At 37.6% G+C, this 27,200-nt stretch overlaps 2 protein-coding genes across 4 annotated transcripts in view; one reads left to right on the top strand and one right to left on the bottom strand.

Moving 5' to 3' along the window:
• The window catches only part of CIR1 (corepressor interacting with RBPJ, CIR1), a 43,204-nt gene extending 23,646 nt beyond the window's left edge, over nt 1-19,558 (bottom strand). Inside the window, exons 1-7 of the mRNA XM_007074564.2 lie at nt 19,414-19,558; nt 13,180-13,274; nt 7,468-7,541; nt 6,867-6,877; nt 6,713-6,777; nt 6,093-6,141; nt 4,847-4,964 (exon numbers count right to left, since the gene is read on the bottom strand). Coding sequence (XP_007074626.2) covers nt 4,847-4,964; nt 6,093-6,141; nt 6,713-6,777; nt 6,867-6,877; nt 7,468-7,541; nt 13,180-13,274; nt 19,414-19,485 — 484 coding nt within the window. The 5' untranslated portion in view covers nt 19,486-19,558. The remainder of the gene's footprint in view (nt 1-4,846; nt 4,965-6,092; nt 6,142-6,712; nt 6,778-6,866; nt 6,878-7,467; nt 7,542-13,179; nt 13,275-19,413) is intronic.
• A 44-nt stretch (nt 19,559-19,602) lies between these two features.
• Nucleotides 19,603-27,200, top strand: part of SCRN3 (secernin 3) — a 31,288-nt gene continuing 23,690 nt past the window's right edge. Inside the window, exons 1-5 of one of the 3 annotated variants that reach the window (XM_042997347.1) lie at nt 19,603-19,679; nt 19,897-20,341; nt 21,992-22,160; nt 23,645-23,826; nt 25,371-25,570. In XM_042997347.1, coding sequence (XP_042853281.1) covers nt 22,002-22,160; nt 23,645-23,826; nt 25,371-25,570 — 541 coding nt within the window. In that variant the 5' untranslated portion in view covers nt 19,603-19,679; nt 19,897-20,341; nt 21,992-22,001. Of the gene's footprint in view, nt 19,680-19,847; nt 20,342-21,991; nt 22,161-23,644; nt 23,827-25,370; nt 25,571-27,200 lie in introns of those variants that run through there. The other 2 variants (XM_007074561.2, XM_042997348.1) reach the window with 2 other exon arrangements.

Raw genomic sequence — 27,200 nt, forward strand, 5'->3', positions numbered from 1 at the left:
CCTTAGTATATCCTTATATGTCAACATAGACATACAGCTCTATTCACCTGTTTATATCTTATGACTATATGGTATTCCATTTGGGGGGGATGTACCATAATTTATTTTAAAAAAGAAATGCTTATTATATGCCAGGCACTATTGCAAGCACTCCACATTAACTTGTTTAGCTCTCATGACCACCTTATGAGGTAGGTACGAGAATATCTATTTCATAGACATTAGCAGACACACAGCAGTTAAGTAGCTTGCTTGAAAATACAGGCCTACTAAGTAGCAGAGCAGATGTTCCAAATCAGGCATCTAGGAGGCCCCACAGTCCCACGGTCTGTGCTCTTAACCACTATGCATACTGCCTCTCAGAATCTATGGCTCCCAATTCTAGAAGGCCATTCCTTCTGGAGGCACCTGGGTTGCTCAGTCAGTTAAGCATCCGGACTCTGGATTTTGGCTCAGGTCATGATCTCACAGTTTGTGAGTCTGAGCCCTGCATTGGGCTCTGCACACACAGCACAGAGCCTGCTTAGGATTCTCTCTCTCTGCACGTGCTGTGTGCACATACATGCTCTTTCTCTCTCAAAATAAATAAACTTAGAAAAAAAAAAAAAAAGGCCATTCCTTGTACGATGCCAACTGCTCTTCTCCCAGATTTTACGTGGTTGTACCTTTCCTGTCATTTAAGTCGCAGTTTAACATCAGTTCCTCAGAGGGGGCCATTCCTGACTGCTTAATACAAAATTACTCACCATTTACCTCTCATCACAGTATCCAATTTAATTTTAATCACAGAACTTATAAATACCCAGTATTTTCTTACCAGTTTATTTTGTGTCATTTCAATGTAATGAAAGTAAAGACATTTCCTTGTCTTGATATTATTGTATTCTAGACCCTAGAAAAATGCCTGTCAGAGAGTAAGTGCTCCATAAATGGTTGCTGAATAAATGAGTGAGTTTATTTTACCAAGCTCTTATGGATGGACATTCAGGTTTGTTCCTGATATTTCAGTACCATAAACCTTTGAGCATCTACCTTATCACTTTCTTATTATAAAAACAATTTTTTTTAATGTTATTTATTTTTGAGAGAGAGAAGCAGAGCTCGAGGGGCAGAGAGCAAGGGAGACACAGAATCCTAAGCAGGCTCCAGGCTCTGAGCTGTCAGCACAGAGCCTGACACGGGGCTTGAACCCATGGACCATGAGATCATGACCTCAGCTGGACACTTAACTGACTGAACCATCCAGGTGCCCCCACTTTCTTATTATAAATTCTTGGAAGCTGAATTTCTAGGTAAAAGGATATGCATGTTTTTAAGTCTTTTGATACCTATCGTCAAATGACTTTAAAAATGGTGTTCCAATTTATCAACAGTGGATTAAAATTCATTTTACCACACTTGCTCCAACACCAGATGTATTCTTTTAAATCTTTGCCAAATTTAATAGGTAAAAAAAGATAATATGTTATTTTAGTTTTCATTTCTTTGGTTACTAATGCTGTTGAAAATGTCCTCATAGGTTTAATGGCCATTTGGATTCCTCCTTTTGTCCTTTGCTCTTTTGCGTTTGTATGTTCGTCTTTACCATATTGACTTGAAAGGACATTTTATATACTAGGAATGTTAACTATAGTATTTCAATAAAGTTAATACTTTCTACCCTCTACCACTCTACTGCTCAATTCATTTAGACACAGATAAAGAATCACTAATTTGCAGACATCACAAGTTGGGTTACATATATGTTAAAACTTGTTAGGAACCAAAAAATAAGAGTATTTTTTTTACTTTGTTCACTTTATTTTGAAAAAGTTCATTTGATTGCAGAATAGTACTACAGTACAACTGTACCACAAATGGGGTGTAAAAATTTTGTATAAAATGAATGATTACTTCAAGGTTTATGAATATAAATGCATGGCTGGAGATGAGCTAATAACCAGCTTCATTATATGTGAGTTCACTGTTTCCAATACTTTTAAAAATAGATTAAGTAAATAGCACAAGTTCTTCCGGTTGTTATAGACTTTCTAATATAGAATCAAGACAGGGGCGCCTGGGTGGCTCAGTCGGTTGAGTGTCCGACTTCAGCCCAGGCCATGGTCTCAGTTTTGTGGGTTTGAGCTCCACATCAGGCTCTGTGCTGACAGCTCAGAGCCTGGAGCCTGCTTCAGATTCTGTGTCTCTCTCTCTCTTTCTCTCTCTGCCCCTCCACCACTTCCACTCTGTGTCTCTCTCTCAAAAATAAACATTAAAAAATTTTTTTTAAAGAACATATAGAATCAAGATAAAGTAGGGGTGCCTGGCTGGCTCAGCTGGTAGCATGTGACTCTTGATCTTGGGATTGGGAGTTTGAGCCCCATGTTGGGTGTAGAGATTACTTCAATAAATAAATCTTTAAAAAACAAAAAAAAAGAATCGAGGGGTGCATGGGTGGTTCAGTTGGTTAAGCGTCCAACCCTTGATTTCAGCTCAAGTCATGATCTCAAAGTCGTGAGATCGAGCCCCATGTCCGGCTCTGAGCTGGACGTGGAACCTGCTTAAGATTCTCTCTCCCGGGGCGCCTGGGTGGCTCAGTCGGTTAAGCGTCTGACTTCAGCTCAGGTCACGATCTCGCGGTCCGTGATTTCGAGCCCCACGTCGGGCTCTGGGCTGATGGCTCAGAGCCTGGAGCCTGCTTCCGATTCTGTGTCTCCCTCTCTCTCTCTGCCCCTCCCCCATTCATGCTCTGTCTCTCTCTGTCTCAAAAATAAAAAAAAAAAAAAAAAAAAAAAGATTCTCTCTCCCCCCACCCCTCTTCCACTCACACACTCTCTCTCAAAAAAAAGTTTAAAAAAAAAAAAAAGAATGAAAGCAAGTCTGTTGATTACTAAATAAAAGGCTAAGTCTGGAATCTATCCTCATTCTCTCAGAAGCAGGATCAAAGTAAGACTAGGCTGGGGAACAAAGACAGCTACCACCACTGCCTGCCGCTAGCCGATACGGAAGTCATGCAGTTGTAAGGGCACCGCAAGGCTGGAGTGAAGGAAAAGTGAGCAAGGTGCAACCCCTTCCAGAAAACATATATACCTTTCAGATATAAACATCAGGTTTCTATTACTACTAAAATTAATAGTCAGAAATACTTAAGCCAATGGGTTCCTCATATATGCTCTAGTGTACTCCCATGTTCTTTAGGGGTTTATTTATTTTGGGGGCTCTCCTTTCACCATCTGAGTGGGGGCAGGTGAGGAAGGAACATCAGTATGTGGATTTTAAGAGTACCTGCACTGTGTCATCAGTGGAACATTCTTTCGTCAGAGATTGCCAGACCAAGGTCTCTACCAACATTCTCTCACCACTGAGCAAATAGTTTCCCTCTACTTAAAATGTGGTTTCTTAATCTTTTTTAGAGGAGTAAGGATTAAAAAAAAAAAATCAATTTTAATATTTTTATCTGTGTACTTCTTCTACCCATCCTAACATCCATAACACCATTAAAGAAACAGTGTCAGGGGGCTCCTGGGTGGCTCAGTGGGTTGAGTGTCCCATTCTTGATTTTGCCTCAGGTCATGATCCCAGGGTCATGGGATTGAGCCCTGAATTGGGCTCTATGCTGAGCATGGAGCCTACTTAAGATTCCCCTGCATCCCTCTGTCTCTCTCCCTCTGCCCCTTTCCCAGCTTGTACTCTCTTTCCCTCTCTCTAAAAAAAAAAAAAAAAAAAAAAAAAAAAGAGAGAGAGAGAGAGAGAGAGAGACAGAGAGAGAGAAACAGTGTCAAACTTGACAATGATTTTTTTTTTTTAATTTTTAAGTTTATTTATTTATTTTGAGAGAGAGAGAGCAAGCTGGGGAGGGGCAGAAAGGGAGAGAGAGAATCCCAAGCAGGCTCTGCACTGTCAGCACAGACACACAAAACAAGCCATGAGATCATGACCTGAGCCGAAACCAAGAGTTGGACGCTTAACCGACTGAGCCACCCAGGCGCCCCTCTTTTTTTTTTTTAACTTCATTTATTTTGAGAGAGACAGAGAGTACAAGTGGGGGAAGGGCAGAGAGAGAGGGAGAGAGGGAGAGAGAGAGAGAGAGAGAGAGAGAGAGAGAGAGAGAGAGAGAGAATGCCAAGCGGGCTCCGCACTGTTTGTGCAGAGCCTGATGAGGGGCTCGAACCCACACACTGTGAGATCATGACCTGAGCTGAAGTTGGGTACTTAACCAACTGAGCCACCCAGGCATCCCTGATATTTAACATCTTTTAAAATTCAGTTTTGATTTTATCTGTGAACTAAATGAGGCAATTGCTGAGTCTTTTCATCAGCCTACATTTACAATTCAGGGGAACATGAATATGAGAAAGAACCATTTCTTCCTTCTATTTTTTAGGTTACTAACCTGATGAACTATGCTTAATACCTTTTTTTTTTTTTTAATAATGTTTATTCTATTTTTGAGAGAGAGAGAGCACAAGAGGGGGAGGTGCAGAGAGAGAGGGAGAGGATCCAAAGCAGGCTCTGTGCTGATAGCAGAGAGCCGGACTCAGGCCTTGAACTCACCAACCATGAGATCATGACCTGAGCCAAAGTTGATGCTCAAGTGACTGAGCCATCCAGGTACCCCTGTCCCAGTATTTTACCTTTAATATCAAGTTTATAGGGCCCTTGGCTAGAAAAATTAAATTAAATTCTAACACATAGCATTTAAAATTTAAAATATATGAGCTTCCTATTGACCATGATATTTTGGGTACATATCTTTGTCAAAACAAACAAACCAACCAGAGGAAAACAATATCCAGAAATATTAAAGAAAAATGCTGTTTGTCCTTGATACAAATTATAAAACAAATAAATCATCTCTAGTGCATACCTGAGCCATCAGTGGGAACTGAACTTGCATTTATTCCAGAAAGACCAAATAAAGGACATTCTCGATCTGTGTTGACATGACCCCACTTGTGACATTTAATGCACCTCACATTTCGAACCTGAGAAATAGTGAACATTATTTTAGTTATTAAAATACTGAGACTCTAAGCAACGTTCAAATCCCTACTCCTTGGCAGAGTTTAAGGTAAATTACTTTTCATTTTTAAAAGATTTCCAGGGAAAGAGATTCTGTAACTATTTTGGTAATTTAACATAAATACTAAAACCTTTTATAAATTCTGCCTAAAAGCTAAACTGAATACTATCTCTTTTTGACTGTTACTTGGTGGTAACAAAACAATGTGATCCAAAGAGAAATGGTAAAATATCAAAAAGGAATTACGTCATGGCTTAAATTCTTTAATTTAAAAAGGTTAATCTTTGGGGCACCTGGGTAGCTCAGTTGGTTAAGTGTCTGACTTCGGCTCAGGTCACGATCTCATGGTCCATGGGTTCAAACCCCATGTCGGGCTCTGTGCTGACAGCTTAGAGCCTGGAGCCTGCTTCGGATTCTGTGTCTCCCCCTCTCTCTGACCCTCCCCCACTCACGCTCTATCTCCCTCTGTCTCTAAAAAAATAAACAAACATTTAAAAAATAAATAAATAAGTTAATCTTTAAAGTTTCAGTTTCCTAACCAGGGTTTGGCAAACTTCTGTGAAGGACCAGATATTAAGTATTTAAGACTTTATGGGCCAGAGGTATCTGTTGCAATTACTCAACTCTGCCAATGTAGCAGGAAAGCAGCCACAGACAATATGAATAAGGAAGGCAGGACTCCAAAAAATGTTTTTTCTAACAAGAATGTGGCCCTCTGGTGATACTATGTTTGGGTTCTAAAAAAATAGTTTTACACCTTTTCTTGATCTTGAGCTAATTCTCTAAATTCCTGAAAACTGAAGAGACCCTTATCATTACAACCCTCAGTACAAAACTTTGATTCCTACCTTTTTTTTTTTTTAAACAGGAGAAAATCAAATTTAATAGACATACATACAGGGAATCTAAATAGACATGAAATCTTTTATCAACCTACTACACTTAATGTTTTCTCCTCTAAGTCCTTTTACTGTCTGATATAAATCAAAACAACAGAGCCCTTTCTCAGCTTAAATACCTTTTGGACAACAATAGAGAAGTATTTATTAAGTAGAAATTATTCTTATAGAGTAAAATATGGGTCACTTGCCTGAATACCAAAGGGCTGATCTCTGATGTTCATGTCATCTTTGGCATATCTATTAAGTAGAGAAAATGTACAAACACAATATTAAGAACAATTTAATAAACAGCAGTTATTCTGAAAATAGTTTTCTAGTTCTAAAAACATTATAAAATGTATAACACAGAACTATGAAATCTACTTAGTATTTCCAGACATCACTTCATATTAAGTGTCCAGTTTGATGATTTGTGATTAAAAAAATGAAAAACTATTTAAATTAAAGTCTATGATCAAGGGGCACCTAGGTGGCTCAGTCAGTTAAGTGTCTGACTGTGGCTCAGGTCATGATCTCGCAGTTCATGGATCTGAGCTCTGCATCATGGGGGAGCCCGCTTGGGATTCTCTCTCTCCCTTTTGCTCTCTGCCCCTCCCCCACAGATGCACGCTCTCTCTCTTTCTCTCTCTCAAAATAAATAAATAAACTTAAAAAAAGTCTATGATCAAATAAACTGTATAAGACAAATCACATAAAATACATTTTCACATTAGTTGCCTTCTCTAGTGAACGAGAAGGCAACCTAAGATGGGAGATCAGATAAAGCTGGTGATAATATATTTTATCTTACAAGAAAACTGGTTCTTACTTTTCCCTTGGAGCTCCTTTCTGCCATTCAAATTTGTATTCAGTCTCTCCTTCTGTTTCTTCTTTCTAAAAACATTCATTAGGAAGTCTTTCAACTTTTCCATTAAATTACAATCTATTGCAAGTAAATCTAAACACAGAAAATAGTACCTTACCTCTTTGTTTTCTTGATTGCATATCAAAATATGGGTGAAAAAAAAAAGGTCAAGTTAAAACCTTCAACATTCAAGTTGGCTATCCACACTATACTATAGTATGATGTCATAGCACTTAATTGTAACTTGTAAGAATTTATTGGTTTGACTTTTTTTTCCTTCTTTCACATGATAAAATTCAAATCACTAAAGGATAAATACAATATTGAATGAGACAGCATGTAATAAGCACATTAATTCCTAATTTTTAAGCTTTTATATTTTTCACTGACAGAATATTATACTTTCTATTCATATCAGTAAGGACTAAAGATATATACACAAATTATAAAAGAAGAAATGCACTTCTGTTGATATTGACTTTTTTCCTCTTCAAAGATCAAGTCATTTAAAAAGTCATCATGAAATACTACTAGACAAATATTTTTAGTATTTATTCAATTGTATTGATTACAGTATTTTTAAATTATCTTTACAGAATAACAGCCATTTTAAAAAATGAAGAGCAACTTTAAAAAAATGTCTGTGATAGCAGTTCTATCTTTAGCTGCAAACACATCAAAGACATTAAAAAAAAAAAAAAAGCAAATGAGGCAAGTACCTTTTTTAGCTCCTGGTGGGGCCTCGTACATGAAATTAAGGCCATTCTTTACACGCTCATCTCCCATAAGCAACCTAAATGAAATAAGAAATAAAGTTAACAATTTTATGTAGGAGGAAAAAAATTACAGAATAACTGTTCCCCATCTCCAAAATCCCTAAAGGAATTAATAGAAAATATTTTTGTTAGGGAGAAAGTTCCAAAACTTTATTTCACTGATTAGATAACATCTGAAATACATGAATGGAAATTCAAACAGTGCTGCCCCTTTAGTAACTGGCTTTAAGTTCTGAGACTTTCTCGTTACCTGAGAGATCCTCGCCCTCCCAGAAGGAAAGGGGAAAAATGCCATGGTCACTCTCACATGCTTTTCTTAAACTTTGAAATGCTATGGAAATAATGACAGCTTTGAAATCCTATATGCCAGCACAAATTTGGAATTAAGTTAAATAGTGCCAACATTTTTTCTTAATTGTGAGGGATCAAACAGTTTTGGAAAAATGAGTCTCTCTGGAATTTCTTTAAAAGTCAAATCCAATTAATGCTTGTAATAAAAGTCAAAGTCAATAGGAGAATCACATTCTTTGATGAGGCCGAAGAAGAGAGTATAGTTTAGAGATATTCTACAACAGGTTAATTACTATGATGGAATCAATGTCTGCAGCACCTCAAAAATCATTTTCTTTTTAGTTCTGTTTTAACACTGAAAGTTCTCAGTTTAGGTTCTGTTTAGAGAGATAACGCTATGATTTTTTTTTTTTTTAAGCTCGGCAACAAATTGAAGGGCTGGTTGAATTAAAGTTTTGATTCATAAGATCCAAGTAAAGTACTGATAATAAAGATGAAAGCTAAAGAGTGAATAGAATTTCCTCTTATATTTGAAAAAGGCAATCACAAAGGATTACATAATTATAATTCTTCTCTTATTTCCATTGGAATTTATAAAGAACTGTTACCAAAAGAAAAAAAAAAAAGGAAGAGAGCAAAAAGATGACAGGATCTATATCCATACAATGGAATATTATTTTGCAATAAAAAGAAATGAACTACACGCTACAAAATAGATGAACTTCAAAAACATTATACTAAGTGAAAGAAGCCAGTCACAAAAGACCATTTATATGTATGATCCCATTTATATGAGATGTCCAGAATAGGCAAATCTATAGAGACAGAAAATAAATTAGTGACTGCTTAAGGTGGAGAAGTAGAAGGGACAGGGTGTGGGAACGGGAAGTAACTGCTAATGGGTACAATATTTCCTTTTTGGATGATGAAAATGTTCTGATATTAGATTAGGGTGATGGCTCCAAGACTCTGTAAATATATATACTTAAAACAATATACCTTTTAACAAGTGTGCAAATCATATCTTCAAATAACAACATTTTAAAAATTAAAATCAAGCACGTGAAAAGCTCAACATCTGGTTATTAGAGAAGTATAAATCAAGACCATGAGATACCACTTCACACTAAGTAGAATGGCTATTATTTAAAAAAAAAAAAAAAAAAAAAGGAAAATGGGGTGCCTGGGTGGCTTGGTTGGTTGAGCATCTGACTCTTGGTTTTGGCTCACGTCATGATCTTGCAGTTTGTGAGCTCGAGCCCCGCGTCGGGCTCCGGGCTGATGGTGGGTGCTAAGCTTGCTTGGGATTCTCTCTCTTCCTCTCTCTCTGCCTCTCCCCTGCTCTCTCTCTCTCTCTCAGAAATAAATAAACTTTATAAAAATTTTTAAAAAAGGAAAATAAGAAACATTGACGAGGATGTGGAGAAAATGGAATCCGTGGACACTACTGACGGGAATGTAAGATGGTGCAGCCACTATGGAAGAGAGTTTGGTGGTTCTTCAAAAGCTAAATACAGAATCACTATACGATCCAGCAAATCTACTCCTAGGTATATACCTAAAGGAACTGAAAGTAGGGACTTGAACAGATAGATATTTGCATGCCAATGCTTATAGCAGCATAACTCGTAATAGCCAAAAGGTAGAAGCAACCCAAGTGTCCATCCAGGGGTGGATAGAGAAACAAAATATGCTGTATACATATAATGGAACATTATTTAGCCTTAAAACAAAAAAAGGTCTGATACATGCTACAATATGGATCAATCTTGAACACACTGTGCTAAGTGAAATAAGCCACACACAAAGAGATAAATATTTCATGAGTCCACTTATATGAGGCGCCTGTAACAGGCAAATTCATTTTTACTCTAGAAAGTAAAATAGTGGTTACCAAGGGCAGAAGGGAGGCGGAATACAGAGTTACTGTTAAATAGCTATAGAGTTTCTATTCGGTGTAATGGAAAAAATTCTGGAAATAGTAGTGATCGTACACAACACTGTTAATGTAATTAATGCTGTGAACTATACACTTAAAAAATGTTATATATATTTTACCCCTGCAAAAAAGCATTTTGTTTATACTGACATAAAAATAACATAAAATCAAAACTGGAAGATCCAATTTCCACTTCATGCAAAACTCTACAGGTATATAAAAAAAAAGGAAAGCTATGATATTGACATTTTAATTTCAATTAAAAACCTGTAAAAATTATTATTATTTTTATTGCTGTTGACTGTATACAGAATGGATATAGATTTTTTGACATCCCAATAAATTTTTTTATCCAATGAGAATAATAAATGTTACTGTCATCTTTAAAAAGAGTGTGTAGGAATCAATATTCATAAACATTAAGAAACATCTCTATAGCAGGAAAAACTTAAAAGAGAAAAACTAGATTACTAAAGAATAAAATTGGCTACCAAGGACATTTCTGAATGAAGAAAAAAAAAACCCTTTGGAAATCACCAATTACTCATACATTTGCATTTGAATAACCAAACAGAGAAGCAGTGAACACATCTAGTGTCCAGAACCTGGCTTCTAAATATCTTTTTCCAATAAAAGGAATCAAGGTCCAATCAATTTGGTTGATTCCAATGCTGGAGCAGGGAAAAATAAAAGACAAATTTGGACCATCTTATGGTGCCAGGAAGTGGTTTTAAAAAAAGGCTGAGGGTGGGGGATGCCTGGGTGTTTTAGTTGGTTAAGCAACTGATTCTTGATTTTACCTCGGGTCATGATCTCATGGTTCGTGAGATAGAGCCTTGCGTGGGGCTCCCATGCTAATAGCACAGAGCCTGCTTGGGATTCTTTCTCTGTCCTTCCCTGCTTGTGCCCACATGTGAGTGCATGCTCTCTCTCTCAAAATGATTAATAAAATAAAAAAACTTTAGAAAGCCAACACAATTTTAAAAAATAAAATAAAATAAGGTTGGGGCATTTGCAATGGTTATACGAGCCAAGCTGGTAGAGCAGTCAAAGGCTAAAATTTAAACAATGTGAGCAACAAAATAAACAACAATAGTATTGGATTATAACCCATTAAAAATTTTTTTTAACGTTTATTTATTTTTGAGAGTAAGATAGAGTGCAAGCGGGGGAGGAGCAGAAACAGGGAGACACAGAATCTAAAGCAGGCTCCAGGTTCTGATCTGTCAGCACAGAGCCCAAAGCGGGGCTTGAACCCAGGAACTGTGAGATCATGACCTGAGCTGCAGTCAGACACTTAACCGACTGAGACACCCAGGTGCCCCTGGATTATAACCCATTAAATAAATATCTGAGTCCATACTGATAGAAATAAATGATTAAATAAATAACTAAATAGGGAAAGGGAAAATTCTTGTTTCCAGAGGAATTCAAATTTTAAAATGTAGAGGGAATGAGAGGAATAGAAAATCACCATTAGAATACCATGGTAATAACTAATGCAGGCAGTATCCACCAATAAATGCTAAATTAGTGGACAAAAGTTCAAGGAAAAATAGATTATTTGCATGGCTTCAAGTATTTAATTACAAAGAGAGTAAAGTAACTTTTTTTAAGATCAAGAATAAACAGTATGGGGCACCTGGGTGGCTCGGTTGGTTAAGCATTCGACTTTGGCTCAGGTCATGATCTCGCAGTCCTGGAGTCTGAGCCCCGTGTCAGGCTCTGTGCTGTGTCTCCCTCTCTCTCTATCCCTCCCCTTACTCATGCTCTGTCTCTCTCTCAAAAAATGAACATTAAAAAACAATTTTTTAAAAAAGAATAAACAGTATAATCTGCTGCAAAGCCACTTTTTCACCTCCACTATCTCTTTATCAGCCTAACGCAACTATAGGCTGTTTCCCCGAACACCTCTCTACTTTCCCACTGTGATCTTTAATAAGCTTTTACTATATGTAAATCAGGGTTTCTCAACAGTGGTGCTACTGACCTTTTGGACCAGATCATTCTTCGTTGTGTGGGGCTGTCCTGCACATTGTAGGTTGTTCTGCAGCATCCCTAGTCTCCACCCACTAGATGCTGGTAGCATCCAACATCTGAGCTGTGACAATCAAAAACGTGTCCAAACATTGCCACATGTCCCCTGGCAGGGGAGGGGGGAAGAGGGGGGTGGATAATGGACTTCAGATGAGAACCATGGATCTAAATCCTTAACATTCTTCATAGTTCAGCTCAAATGTCCGTTCTTTCATTAAGTCTTACCTTGTTATCCCAAATGGAATTACTGTGTCCTATGTTAGCATGCTATTGTTTTTAAAACTTGTGTTTTTAATACATCGTTATTATATTCAGCTTTGAACTATATGTACGTATCCCTTACGAGAGAATTCCTGAGGGCAGAGACAAACTACATATCCCACTTTACAGGCCCCTATAACAAAGGGGCCTTTTATTGTCTTGCACCAAAGGAGGTACTCAATAAAAGTTAACCAGATTGAATAGAATTATTGTGAAAAGTATTTAATTGAAGTAGAAGTTTTATTTCTATAATTTTGCTCTTGATACACTACATATATATATATTTTTTTAAGTTTATTTTTATTTAGAGAGCGAGAGAGCAAGGGGGCAGGGGGAGAGAGAGGGATAAATCCCAAGCAGGCTCCGCACTGTCACTGCAGAACCCACTCAGGGTTCAAACTCATTAACCATGAGATCATGACCTGGGCCAAAGTCAAGAGTCGGAATCTTAATCAAATGAGCTACCCAGGTGCCCGACACTACATTAGATTTTAAAGAGAATATTAAGTAATAGTCTAGTAGTACTTTACTTATGTTCTATATTTTGATGAAAAACAGAACTGAGCTGCAGACAGTGTGGTCCATATAATTAAAACATCACTATTCACCTGTTTGATTAACCAAAAGCAACCAGCTTCAGAGTTAGACTTGCTAATATAAACACAAAATGACAAGAGCTAAACGGGAGGCACTGTGCTGGAATAAACCAACAAAGAACTCTAGTTATGATCCTGCCATTAACAGAGCAATGATATCCAGGTCAAGTAGAGACACTTTACTTTTGATGGTGTCCTATGCATCTTTTCATTTCAGTGTATACTAAAGAAATATCTCTGTAAGAGGTGTCAGTAGTTCAAGTGTAGACTTTTATTGTTCTTCCAAGCTTTACCTAAGTTGGGACTTCCTCATAACCTGTATATGGAGTCACATCAATGTATATTTTATGTGAATTATTGGTAAGGTTGGAAAAAGTGGCCACGTACAGATATCAAAGAGGGTTCACAGGAAATAGAATCCTATCATTGGGGTATTCAATTCAAAAAAGCTAATTTAATACATGATTCAGTAAGGGATCATTCTCATGCAACTGATCATTCTAAAAACACCAGCATAGTGAAATTTCTTACCTATTGTCATATGATTCTTGTTCTTTAAGATATTGTTGCATTAATTCTTCTTGTTTCTTCTTATCATATGATATTTTCTGCTCTGCCATCCATACCTAATTAGTGAAGTAAAAAATTAAAACAGAAAGTTTGCTCGTATTTTATAACAAAATATAAAATGTTATTGTATATAGTTTACAATATAATCTATTTTGGTCATAATGACATCATCAGAAGATGACAACTGAAAAGTCTGACTTGTACCTTGGTACAGGTCCTTAAATCTACACATTCAATGGCTAAAATTAACAACCCAGGCAACAACAGATGTTGGCGAGGATGTGGAGAAAGGGGAACCCTTTTGCACTGCTGGTAGGAATGCAAACTGGTGCAGCCACTCTGGAAAACAGTATGGAGGTTCCTCAAAAATTAAAAATAGAACTACCCTATGACCCAGCAATTACACTACTAGGTATTTATCCAAAGGATGCAGGAGTGCTGATTTGAAGGTGCACATGCACCCCAATGTGTATAGCAGTGCTATGGACAATAGGCTAAGTATGGAAAGAGCCCAAATGTCCATCAACTGATGAATGGATAAAGATGTGGTGTGTGTGTATGTATATATATAATGGAATATTACTCAGCAATCAAAAAGAATAAAATCTTGCCATTTGCAACAATGTGGATGGAACTATAGTGTATTATGCTAAGCAAAATAAGTCAGCCACAAAAAGACAAATATATGACTTCACTCATATGAGGAATTTCAGATACAAAACAGATGAACATATGGGAAGGGAAGCAAAAATAACATAAAAACAGGGAGGGGGACAAACCATAAGAGACTCTTAAATACAGAGAACAAACAGAGGGTTACTGGAGGGGTTTTGGGTGGGGAGATGGGCTAAATGGGAGAGGGGCATTAAGAAGGACACCTGTTGGGATGAGCACTGGGTGTTACATGTAAGTGATGAATCACTAAATTCTATTCCTGAAATTGTTATTACACTATTTGTTAACTAGCTTGAATGTAAATTAAAAAAAAAATAACTTAAAAAAAGAAAAAAAAAATCTAGTTATTCAAAATAGCTAGCTTTCAGGAAAAAATCAAATTTAACAACCACTTTAGGGGGCGCCTGGGTGGCCCAGTCGGTTGAGCATCCGACTTCGGCTTGGGTCATGACCTCACAGCTCGTGAGTTCGAGCCCCACATTGGGCTCTGTGCTGACTGCTCAGAGCCTGGAGCCTGCTTCGGATTCCGTGTCTCCCTCTCTCTCTGCCCCTAACCCACTCACATCCCATCTCTGTCTCTCAAAAATAAATAAACATTAAAAAAATTTTTTAAGAACCACTTTAAGTACCTGTGGTACAACAGCTTCTTGCACTTAGTCTCTGTGTTATTTCGGAGAAGAGAATGATAATCTTTCTATATGGAGTATGTCTAGTCAAGAAAACACCCAAGGCACAGCCAGTAGGATTAAACAATGCTCCCAAATGCCAATGGAGGAGAAATGGAGGATGAGAAAAAGAAAAAAAGAAAAGGAATTGAAAGGCAGTTGCAGAAAAAAGGGAAGAGACAAGGGAGGAAACAGAGATAAGAGAGAGATGCATGAAATGCCTTGGAGTTGCTCAAGGGCACCAATATCACAGGCTGAATGTATCCCTACATGAAATCCTTAAAATCATAAATGCGGTGGAGGTAAAAAGCCCACACAACTTAAGCAAGGATACTTAATCAGGTTATTTCTAGACTGAAAAGGTATCAAATGCCTTCCAACTGCCTTTACAGTAAAGGACACAGTATTTGACAATCATTCAACATAAAGAGCAAGTCAAAACCTTCTATCCATGGGTGCCTGTGTGGCTCAGTTGTTAAGCCTCTGACTTCAGCTCAGGTCATGATCTCACGGTTCGTTGAGTTCAAGTCCTACAACGTGTGAGCTTAAGCCCTGCTTTGGGTGAGCACGTGCCTCACTTCTGGTGAGCCGCGCTTCTCTCTTTCTCTCTCTCTCCCTCTCTCTGCCACTTGTGGGATTCTCCATCTCTCTCACTGCCCTGAGCTCACTTGCGATCTCTCTCAAAAACAAAACAAAACAACACACACACACACACAAAACTTTCTAAACATGCTAGGTTTTAAGAAGGTGAATTAGAGGACAAATACTTACATTGATAAAATTATGTCATTAACTGTGGGGGCAAATAGGTGTGGGACAAGGCTGCCGTTAGTTAATTTTAGAAACAAAACAGGGGGAGTTACCAGTTTGTTTGTATGTGTGTATGCCTGTATGTATGTATTCATTCACTCACTCACTCACTCATTCAGGCAGAAAGAGAAGAAGAGAGAGAATCCCAAGCAGGCTCTGCAATATGAGTGCTAAGACTGAACCAAATCATGAGATCATGACCTGAGCCGAAACCAAGAGTTTCGAAGGTCAACTGACTGAGCCACCCAAGTGCCCCACCAGTATTTTAGTAGTGATGAAATAGGAAAGTTCCAAGGGGACACAGTTTGAGATGGACAAGTAGGAATTCATATGGAAGTGAAAGCAAAACAGAAATGAAAAGAATTCTTCAGGGACAGAATATACCAAAAATTTCTTTTGGGATAAGTTTCTGAACGTTTTCTCCACTGACTTCATACTTACCAATGTAATGTTACAAAAGAAAAACCTACACTTGGGATAGGCAGTAAAAAGCACATGTTTGGCATTTTCACTGCAGCTCAAAATGAAAACAGTTGCAACAAAGACATGCAAGGGGTCACTGCCTGGGAGAGTAACACACTAATCATAACATGGCATTTCTAACAGAATAACTATCATTTATTTAAGGTTTTAGATTTTACAATGTTATTTCACCAGTCTCAATTGCTCAAGAGCTTAAATACATACTGAGTATCATGGACTGGAATAAAAATAAAACACATTCTTAGCCTTCAAAATGCTCAGAATCTGCTAATAAAAAAAAGTATGTTTAAGCTATTTCAGAATAAAAAAATGAACTGTGTAAGTGATAACAAAGTTTGCTATCTGGATAATAGGAATACATACAAGATAAAGAAATAGAACAAGATGGTGATTAACTTTAGAGGACGGGAGGAAGGCTGGTATAATGGAATACTTTATAGCAAGTTGTGGTTTTTATTTTGTTATTTTTTAATTTTTATTTATTTTTGAGAGAGAGAGAGAGAGCAAGGGAGAAGCAGGGGGTGGGGGGGGGGGGCGAGGATCTGAAGTGGTCTCTGCACTGACAGCACAGAGCCTGATGTGGGGCTCAAACTCATGAACCATGAGATCAGGACCTGAGCTGAAGTCAGATGCTTAACCGACTGAGCCACCCAGGTGCCTAAGTTTTGGTTTTTAGAAGTTAATTTTTTTTTACCAATATATTTTTTAAAGTTTATTTATTTACTTTGCGAGAGAGAGAGAGAAAGAATGAGTGAGGGACGGGCAGAGAGAGGGGGACAGAAGATCTGAAGTGAGGCTGGAATTCATGAACCACGAGATCATGACCTGAGCCAAAATGCAACGCTTAACCAACTGAGCCACCCAGATGCTCCAGAAGTTAATTTTTAAATTAAGTAAATATATTCATAGGCAGCCAATGATATTATTTCTTCTATATCCTTCCAAAGATGTTCTAATGCATATATACAGAAAACAATGTGTGTGTATATATATACATACATGTGTGTATATATATATATATCTCATACACATTCTTTTCTCACTCTTTTCATAAATGGTAACATATACTGCATGTATACACAGAATATGTATAAAATAAAATTGAGTATCATAGAGATCATTCCTAGGTCAGTTAAAAACAAATTTCTTGGTTTTGGAGGGAGGAGGGGCTGAATATCATTTTACTGTGGAGCTATCCCATCATTTACTTAACCAATCTCCTGTTGTACTGATGGGCATTTAGGAAATTTCCAATCTTTTGCTATTACAAACTCTGCTTCAACAAATAACCCTCTACACAAGTAATACCATACATGTCAAGCAGGGTTTTGAAAAGGATCAAAATTTGCCAAGGAAAAAAACACGGTAAGATAGTACTAGCAGAGGGAAAAACTCAGACAAAGGCCGAAAGGTGCAAAATAAGAATTAAGTAGTTTAATATTACTGGAGTGTAAAATCTGAGGTAAGAGAGTAGCAATAGGGGATGAAGAAGGAAAAATAAACTGAAGCCAGATAACTAGGATTTAATCCTGTAGTATTTTACTAAGAAGCCAAGCAATCAGATTTGTGCTTTCAAAAGATCACTCTATGGAAACAACGCAAATATTCAACTGATGAATGGATACATAAAATGTACTATATCAATACAATGGAATTATTAAGCCATAAAAAGAAATACAATACTGACACGTTCTACAACATGGATGAACTTCAAAACTGTTATGGTAAGTGAAAGAAACCAGCCACAAAAGGCCATATATTGCATGATTACATTTTTAGGAAACATCCCGAATAGGCAAACCCACAGAAATAAAGTAGGTTAGTGGTTACCTCGGGATGGGGGCGGGGCGGGGATGGTGGTAAGGACAAGTGGAGAATAACTGCTAACAGATACAGGTCTTGTGGGGAGATGATGTAAGTATTCTAAATTGTTTGTGGTGGTGATTGCACAAATCTGTGAATATACTAAAAACCACTGAACAGTACACTTTAAGTGGGCAATTGTCTAGTATGTGAATTGTACCTCAATAAAGTTGCCTAATAAAAAATATTATTCTGATAGCGATGTAGAGAATGGATTTGAGAGGGGTCAAGACTGGAGGCCAAAAAAACCAAACCAAAACAAACAAACAAAGCCCCCCCCCAAAACCAAACCTGTTAGGAAATTTAATAGTTAAGGTGGAAGATGATGAGGGTCTGAGCTAAAAAACAGGTAGTAGTGATAAAGAGGAGAGATGAATTCGAAATATTTGGAAGGTAAGACAAATTGAATTTATTAGCTACCTAGATAAAGGGGTAACGGAAAAGGGATATATCTTGAATTTCTGGGTTGGGTGACAGGATGTGTGTTACCACCTCTATTTCCTACTCATGAGATAGGAAGTATAAAATGAAGAGCAGATTTTGAATGAAAGACATATCCATTTCAGACATGTTGAGCTTGAGATGCCTGTAACATGTCAAGATGATAATTTCCAGTATATAGTTGTCTTGACATGCCCCAAGCTGGGAGAAGAAATGTGAGACTGTGAGAGTCCTGAGTAAAGAAGTAGTTAAAACCATGAAATTGGACGTGATTGCCTGGGAAAGCATATAAAGTAAGGCATAGGCCAAGGATGAAGCTCTGGGTAATACATGCATTTTAGGAGCAGGCTAAAAATAAGTATGTGTATAGGAGAAATTAACATTTTATTGAGCAATCCCTCTATGTGGTACTTTGTTTCAAGCCTTTATCTATACCAGCTTATTTAGTCCTCATAACAATTTCACAAGTCAAGGCAACTGATACTGTTCATTTTAAATTTATAGATTAGGAGGCTGAGGATAAAGGATATTAAGTATTTGTGTAAGATCTCAGGGCTAAAAGTGACTGTGCTGGGAGCGCCTGGCTGACCAAGTTGGTAGAGCAAGCGCCTCTTGATTTCCTGGGCAGGAGTTAGAGCTCCACGTTGAGTGTAGAGATTACTTTAAAAAAACGATAATAAAAATTTTTTAAAAAAGCCAAACGTCGTTGTATATCGGAAACTAATGTAACGTTGTATACACGTCAATTTAAAAAAATATTAAGTAAAATAAACAGCCAAACTTCAAAGAGTTCACCAGGCAGACGCTACATTATCGGGTGGGATAAAGACAGGAAGAGGTGCCTTTATTTCCCTTTTAAGAGCTATCTTAAATAAACAGGGAATCACCTTTGTACAGGATAGCAGAGCTCAGAAGCCACGATCCCTGTGATCCGAAAAGACAAAACCAAAAACAGTTGAGAAAGTAACGAGGAACCATATGATCATACTTCGTATCTTACAGATTTACACATTCTAGATGACAAGCCGACCGGGCAGACGAAGGCTGCCCGCCTCCCGGCTGATGGAGAATAAGCGTCGAGGCCAGCTTTATTAGCGAGTTTCTCAGCAGAGAAAAAGGGGCGGGAAGACCAGGGTGTCAGGCCTGGGGAAGTGGCGACTGTTCCAGAAATCCCACAGACACAACCACTTTCATCACCTCCAGCCCTGGGGATCCCAGGCGCCAAGAGCCAGAACCCTACCCGGCTCCCCTTACTCACTTTCTTGATATTGGATTTGGAGGCGGGATGAAAGTCCTTCTTGCACATGAAATTGGCAAAAGACTTCCCCATCTTGAAGCCTAAGCTGGGGCCGGCGGCCACTGGAACTGTGAACAACGTAAACAAATACTGCCGCCTAACCGGAACTGCGCCTCCAGTGGCAGCGGGAACTTCCGCGGTCAAAGGTGACAGCTTCCGTCCGCTAGCTCCTCCGCCCGCCCTAGCACACCCCTAACCCCTTTCACTGAGGGTAGTTCCTAGACCAGGTGAGGGGCGTGAACGGGGGTGTGGCGTGCAAAGTTGTGGTGCTAGGTGGGAAGCCGCGCGCTGGGGCGCGGCGGGACCGAGGGGCTCCGGGAGAGGCCCCGGGTCTGGGGTGAACCGGCTGCGGGCTGAGCGCCGCCAGCTGGGGTGCAGAGTGTGTGCTGGGTGGCAAGGGGTGCTTGAAGTTCGTCCTCTTTATTCTGTGAACTCTGACTCCAGGTACATAAAGTTCTCCGCACCGAGTTTTCTCGTCTGCGTTTTGAAAATAGTACTTCTCGTCCAAACTGTAGTACGTACGGATCGGGTGGATCAAACGATGTGATATTTCTAAAAACGCTTGGGGAACTAAAGCATATAAAATGGAATGTCAACTCCATAAGAGCGAGGATTCTCAGCTGTACCGTGCCTGGTTCAGAAAGATGTTCCTAAACATTTGTTGATGATGAATGCGTACTGGGAGTTAATAAAGACTCTCAAGCCATCCCCTTCTAAACGTGCTAGGCGTTTTCCTAAGTAGGTGGCGTGTTTCCTTAGCTTCTCGTATGACTCCAGTTAGCATAGATCATCTAGCGCATTTTGACGGCCCTTCAGACTCCAGGGTTTTGAGTGGACATGGCTGCTTTGCTGTAGGGGATCCACCAACCAAATCCTCAGCAAGGAGGGGGTGGGTATGATAACAAGAATAAGCCTTTTATGAGAAATATACTCTTCTGCCCAATAATAACAGCTTTCATTTGAGTGTCTGATATGTTCCTTGCACTGTGCAAAAACGCTTTACACACTGTCTTTTTTTTTTTTTTAATTTTTTTTAAGGTTTATTTATTTTTGAGACAGAGAGACAGAGCATGAATGGAGGAGGGTCACAGAGAGAAGGAGACACAGAATCTGAAACAGGCTCCAGGCTCTGAGCTGTCAGCACAGAGCCCGACACGGGGCTCGAACCCAGGGACCGTGAGATCATGACCTGAGCCGAAGTCGGACGCTTAACCGACTGAGCCACCCAGGCGCCCCCACACTGTCTTTTTAAATTCTAATAACAACCTCCTGAGATATTTACCGATGAGGCAGAAGGCTTAGTTCGAGATTGAATAGCTTGCCAAGGTCATGCAGTGGTATAATTAACTTTGGAACACAAATAGAAAGTGACCTAGGACATAAAGATTGAAATTTATACAGAAAAGAACAGCAGCAATCGTGACTTTTCTCTTTAAATAACAAGAAAAGAGTAAAGTGTTAGGAGTTTCAGGCTGAATGTGTTTCTTTCTTACTTGAGTCACTTGTTTTCTTTTGAATGAAACATTTATTAAACTTACTTTTTGTTTTTAAACTGCTAGTATGGGTTACCTGGGTGACTCAGTCAGTGGATCATCCAATCTCGAGTTCTGCTCAGGTCCTGATCCCAGGGTCGCTGACCATGGATCCTGGTTAAAATTCTCTCTCTCTCTCAAAAAAAATTTTTTTTAATAAAATAAACTGCTAGTATCTGTGTAAAGCCATTCTAAAGTTTGGGCATTATAAAATAAGGGAAAGCAGGAAACTCTAAAACAGTATGTCCATTCTGGAAGCAAATATGATCTACCAAAACTGAGGATTTCGGGTTTTCCAAATTACAAATGAAGACACAATCTTGATACTAAATTCTACAATCAGGATTTATAAGTTATGTATGTGAACTTCTTCCTAGACATATCAACAGTTTGGTATTTTGATTGACATGTTTTTGTATTTGTCTGATCAGTGAGTCTTAAAATTTCAGTCTTCTCAGTATTATAATCTGGGTGTATTCTTCTCCAGCTCAAAGGAGACCCCTTCCTTCCTTTGAGGAAATACTGGGACATTTCATAACTTCAGGTGATGAGAATACAAAGATTAATAAAGCACGCTCCCAACCCTCATGGATCTTATTGTCCAGAAGGAGACTCATATATGTGCACAAGTATGGAAACTCATAGGCGTACACAAATATAGTCTTCATAGCAGTAGAGTTAAGTGCATGGGTTCCCAAATATGGAAATACTGAAAGGAGATTCAGGGAAAACTTCGGGAGAGAAAGATCTTAGAGGATAAATTTAACCTATAGACTAGAAGAAGTTACTTGTAATGTCATTTTCTTATTGATTCTTGTAGTACAAGATTCATTCCCAAGTCATTTTCTTACAGATTTTTGTAGTGCAGTATAAAGTTTAAAACGTTAATGAACACTCTTTATTTGATATGGCAATAACATCCCTTGGTTGTCAAGTAAAACTCTTTGTTTTGTATATACTAAAAATGTTTCTCCCTTTTTATTTTGAATCTTCTATATGTTTTTTAGTTTTTAAAAAATGGAACCTTGTTCCTGTGATACTTTTGTGGCATTACCTCCAGCAACGGTTGATAACAGGATTATTTTTGGAAAAAATTCAGATAGATTGTGTGATGAAGTACAGGAGGTAGTTTATTTTCCTGCTGCAGTTCATGAGAACCTGAGAGAACATCTTCAGGTAGGTGAAGTACATGTTTTGTTAGCAATAGTTTTCTTTAAAAGTATCATAAGCAGCTTTTTAATTAGCTAGTTATTTGGCAGAGACTCTAGAAGTTAAAAATTCAAGAATTTAAATTTGAAAAATAATTTGAGTCAGAATTAGACTTCTGGTCTTTTATTTCAGTGATTTGGAGGAAGTTGAAAAAACAATAGAAATAGTTGTTGATTCTTTGATCAAATATTTGAATGTTTATCATATGCAAGCATGTCAAATAGGGCAAGGATTTAACGCCTGCTGTCAAGGCTAGTTCTGTCTTCCAGGAGCTTAGAGTCTAGTAGAGGAATAGGATGTATACGTAATTAACCCCATTATAAAGTGGGATGCTTTAATAAGAGCCCCAAGTTGTGTCAGCCATAGAGAAGGAGCAATTAATTCAGACTAGAGATCGAGGAAGGCTTCCCCAGGAGCTGGGATTCAGCTGGAGTTTGATGGCCAGAAAGGATTCTGATTGGTGTAGAATAGAGAAAGTCATTCCAATCTCTGGAAATAACAGTTTTAATATCAAAAAAGTTTTATGGGGCCCTGTGGTTACATTATTAATATGCATTTTATGCAATCATTCGGTAGTATACACATTAATTAAACGATCCTTTAAAAATTTTTTATTAAAAACCCATTCAACACGGAACTTAAAGTTTCACATTATGCTTTTATTGCTAACATATATTTTTTAGATTTCATTTTATTGATATAATAATAATAAAATATATTAAATAAGATGTTTTCTGTATACAGGGAAATTTTTTTTTTCTTTTGCTGAGACTATTCATCATGGGTCCCTTTCCACTTTCTCTCTTTATGTTTAAATTTCTCCTGTTCTGAAGCCAGTGGTTCTTATTCTTTTCACTACTGTGGACATACCAGATGGTTGACTTTCACATGCTACCTAATTCTCTTGTATGTAATTCATACAAGCAATTCTCTTGTATGTAAGGGCTAACATATGGGACTTAGGTCACTAATTAAGAAATACTAGACACTGAGATTGAGGTCTCCTCCCTTAAGCATCAACTCAATACATCCTCCTCTACAAAATGTTTCAAGATTTCACAACTAGAAACTATCTCTCTACTGAGCTTCCGTTAGCACCTCATTTTTATTTTTCTTCACAGCCCTTATGCTTTACATTTTGTTATATTTTAGTTAATGTGCAAGTCTTAGTTTCTTGAAAGCAAGATCTGTATCTAATTCATCTTTGTAACTAACATATCTCTTAGCAGAGTACCTTATAAGAGGAGATGCTTAGTAAATATTTGAATGAATAAAAGCTTTAGGGTCAATTCTGAATATGTTGTAAGGGTAATGACTTTATTATTGAAATTTTTAAGTTAGTTATACTTTATTTCATAACGGACATGTCTTCTGATTGATTTTTAGGATTCTAGAGTTTGGTAACTTTTTCTTTTTTGGTTTTATGGTTGTTGTTATGCCTTTCTTTACAGTGTACTTACATAGAAATTGATCAAGTTCCTGAAACATATGCTGTTGTCCTCAGTCGCCCAGCTTGGTTATGGGGGGCAGAAATGGGAGCCAACGAGCATGGAGTTTGCATTGGGAATGAAGCTGTATGGGGAAGAGAAGAAGTGTGTGATGAAGAGGCGCTACTGGGCATGGATCTTGTCAGGTTATTTTTTAGTTATATTTTTCTGGTATAGACCATGTCTAAAATTTTAATTTCGGTATAACTCTTGCCAGTTTTATTTTCCTATTTTTGTCCCATTTTGGGGATGTCGATACTTCATAGTTTGTGTTAAAATGCTTTAGAATACAGGCATACCTCACTTTATTATGGTTTCCTTTATGGCACTTCACAGATATTGCATTTTTTAGAAATGGAAGGTTTGTGGCGATGCTGTGTCAGGCAAGTCTGTTGGTGCCATTTTTTACAATAGCATTTGCTCACTTTGTGTCTCTGTGTCACATTTTGGTATCACACGATTTTTGTGCCTTGCGCTATTTTTTTTATTTGTGTATTTTTTTAAGTATATTTATTTATTTTGAGGGAGACAGAGACAGCATGAGTGGGGGAGGGGCAGAGAGAGGGAGGGAGAATCCCAAGCAGGTCTGCACTGTCAGCACAGAGCCCGATGTGGGGTTTGAACTCATGAGCTGTGAGATCATGACCTGAGCCAAAACCAAGAGTTGGACGCTCAACTGACTGAGTCACCCAGGCGCCCCAGTTCTCACACTATTTCAAACTTTTTATTATTATTATATTTCTTATGGTGATCTGTAATCAGTGATTATAACTTACTGAAAGCTCAGATAATGGTTAGCATTTTTTAGCAATAGTTTTAAATTAATTTTTAAATTAAGGTATATAATTGTTTTTTTAGACGTAATGCTGTTGCATACTTAATAGACTACAGTATAGTGTGAACATAACTTTTATATACACTTGGAAACCAAAAAATTCATTTGACTCACTTTTCGCAATATTCATTTTATTCCAGTGGCCTGTAACTGCTCCTGCATTATCTCCAAAGTATGCCCATATAGGCATGTAATTTGAAGACTCAAATATCATTGAGAGAAGGAGTTGAAAATTATGGTTTATTGGAAATACCAAATATACTTTATCAGACCTTAATTCTCACAGTAACTCATGGACTATATATTATTATCCTCATTTTACAGATGAGATACCTGAGGTACAGAGATAAAGCAACTTGGCAATAAGTTACCACATTGGAATTTTAACATTGAGCTATTTCACTCCAAAAACTTTATTTTCATGATTTCAAACTGACTTCAGAAGGAATGGCTTAGAAGTTGGACTTCAGGGGTGCCTGGGTGGCTCAGTCAGTTAAGCATTCAGCTTCGGCTCAGGTCATGTTCTCACAGTTTGTGAGTTCGAGCCCTGCACTGAGCTCTGTGCTGACAGCTTGGAGCCTGGAGCCTGCTTCAGATTCTGTGTCTCTCGCTCTCTTCTGCCCCTCTCTCTCTTGTGCTCTGTCTCTGTCTCTCTGTCTCTCTCAAAAATAATAAACGTTAAAAAAATTTTTTTTAAAGTTGGATTTCAGTTTATCTGTTAACTTAAAACAGATAAAGTTCTTAAAAAAGAACTTTTATTTTGAATATAAAATAAAATCTCATGTGCATGAAATTATTTAAGAAAAATAATGGAGATTTATTTTAATCTGATTTATTTTAATATTTTTATTTTAGACTTGGCCTTGAAAGAGCTGATACAGCTGAAAAAGCCCTCAATGTCATCGTTGATCTATTAGAAAAATATGGCCAGGGTGGAAATTGTTCAGAGGGTAGGATGGTATTCAGCTATCACAACAGTTTCCTGATAGCTGATAGGAAAGAAGCCTGGATTCTGGAGACTGCAGGGAAGTACTGGGCAGCAGAAAAAGTACAAGGTATGGACAACTTCTCATGATTTAATTTGTTTTTAATTTGTTTTACAATTAATAAAATAACCCCCTTAACTGTAGACGTTGCATTTAATTGTTTCTCAAGATTTATAATCCAGTGCAATAAAGGGTTAAAGTGCAGGGGAAATGAAAAAAAAATGTGAAAGAATGTAATAGTGAAAGAGCACTATAAAAAACTTTCCTGAAAAAGAGGAAAAGATGATATCTCTTTTTCATATTATGATATTAATTTTATATAACCTGTATATATTTTCTGTGCAGCTGCTCTTGGCTGTTTTATAGTACTTTTCCACTTAATAACCCCTTGCCATTTCTTCCTCATTTACCTTTGGGCTGAACTCAAAAATTTGATCACACATGCATAAGGAGGTAAGGCAAGGGGAGTGTTGCTGGGGATTTGTGTCTGTCCATTAGGGTTGGAAAGAATATGTTGATATTATAGTAAAGCATAAACACTGAGTAAAGTAACACAATTTGATTGTTTTGGGATGCTTTACATGTTTTTCGTGGTTTCTTTGTGATCAAATATTCCTTTCATTTTTAAAGTGAGGAAATCCAGAAAAGGGATGTGATTTACTCAAGGCAGTGATTGAAAGGCTTAGAATTTAAATCTTTCCATCCTGACTCTCAGTTCAATATTCTTTCATTAGAGTACAGTCTTGTGCTTAAGCATGATCATGTACTTCCTATGTACTTACCTCCTGGATCTCCTAGTTTTACAGGGGAGATAAGGTACACATGAGAAAATATTACATGTTGCATGAATGATTCAGGCACATAGATGCTGTGAACAATTAGAGAAGGGAAAAGTAATTGTGGACTGGAAAAATTCAGAAAGTCTTCATGAAGGTAGCCTTGAGCTTTGGAGGATTTGGATGTTATTTTTCAAAATAAGTCATTGCCAGTTTTGATGGACATTTCATTTTATATTTTGCCTGTGTGTTTGTTCAGATATAAAAGTGAATTTAGACATTTTATTATTTTCTAATTGGGGGGCAATTGATTTCTACTTGTCAGAGTGTTATTCTAAATCTGTTTTAAAACATTCATCAATTTTCATTTTTCGTGATCTCTTATTTACTGTGATCTCTTTAGAACTGGTTTTTATTGTTTCTTCTGTTTTGTTTTTTATTATTTATTATTTATTATTTATTTTTTTCAATATATGAAGTTTATTGTCAAATTGGTTTCCATACAACACCCAGTGCTCATCCCAAAAGGTGCTCTCCTCAATACCCATCACCCACCCTCCCCTCCCTCCCACCTGTTTTGTTTTTTAGTTGAAAATTTGTTATAACTTAGTGCCATGATATTTTGCAAAGTCTTATTTTTCTGTTCTAATATTATTTATGACTACTTCTTAAAAAGTAACTTCTAGGGGGTGCCTGGGTGGCTCAGTCACTTATGTGTCTGACTTCAGCTCAGGTCATGATCTGACATTCTGTGGGATTGAACACTGTGTCAGGCTCTGTCCTGACAGTATGGAGCCTGCTTGGGATTCTCTCTCCCTTTCTCTCTGCCCCTTCCCTATTCACATGCCCTGTCTCTCTCAAAATGAATAAACTTAAAAAAAATTTTTTTTAAGTAATTCTTTTATCTCTTTGAGTGTGTAATA

The sequence above is a fragment of the Panthera tigris genome, chromosome C1 (genome assembly GCF_018350195.1).
Source record: "Panthera tigris isolate Pti1 chromosome C1, P.tigris_Pti1_mat1.1, whole genome shotgun sequence".
NCBI lineage: Eukaryota > Metazoa > Chordata > Mammalia > Carnivora > Felidae > Panthera > Panthera tigris.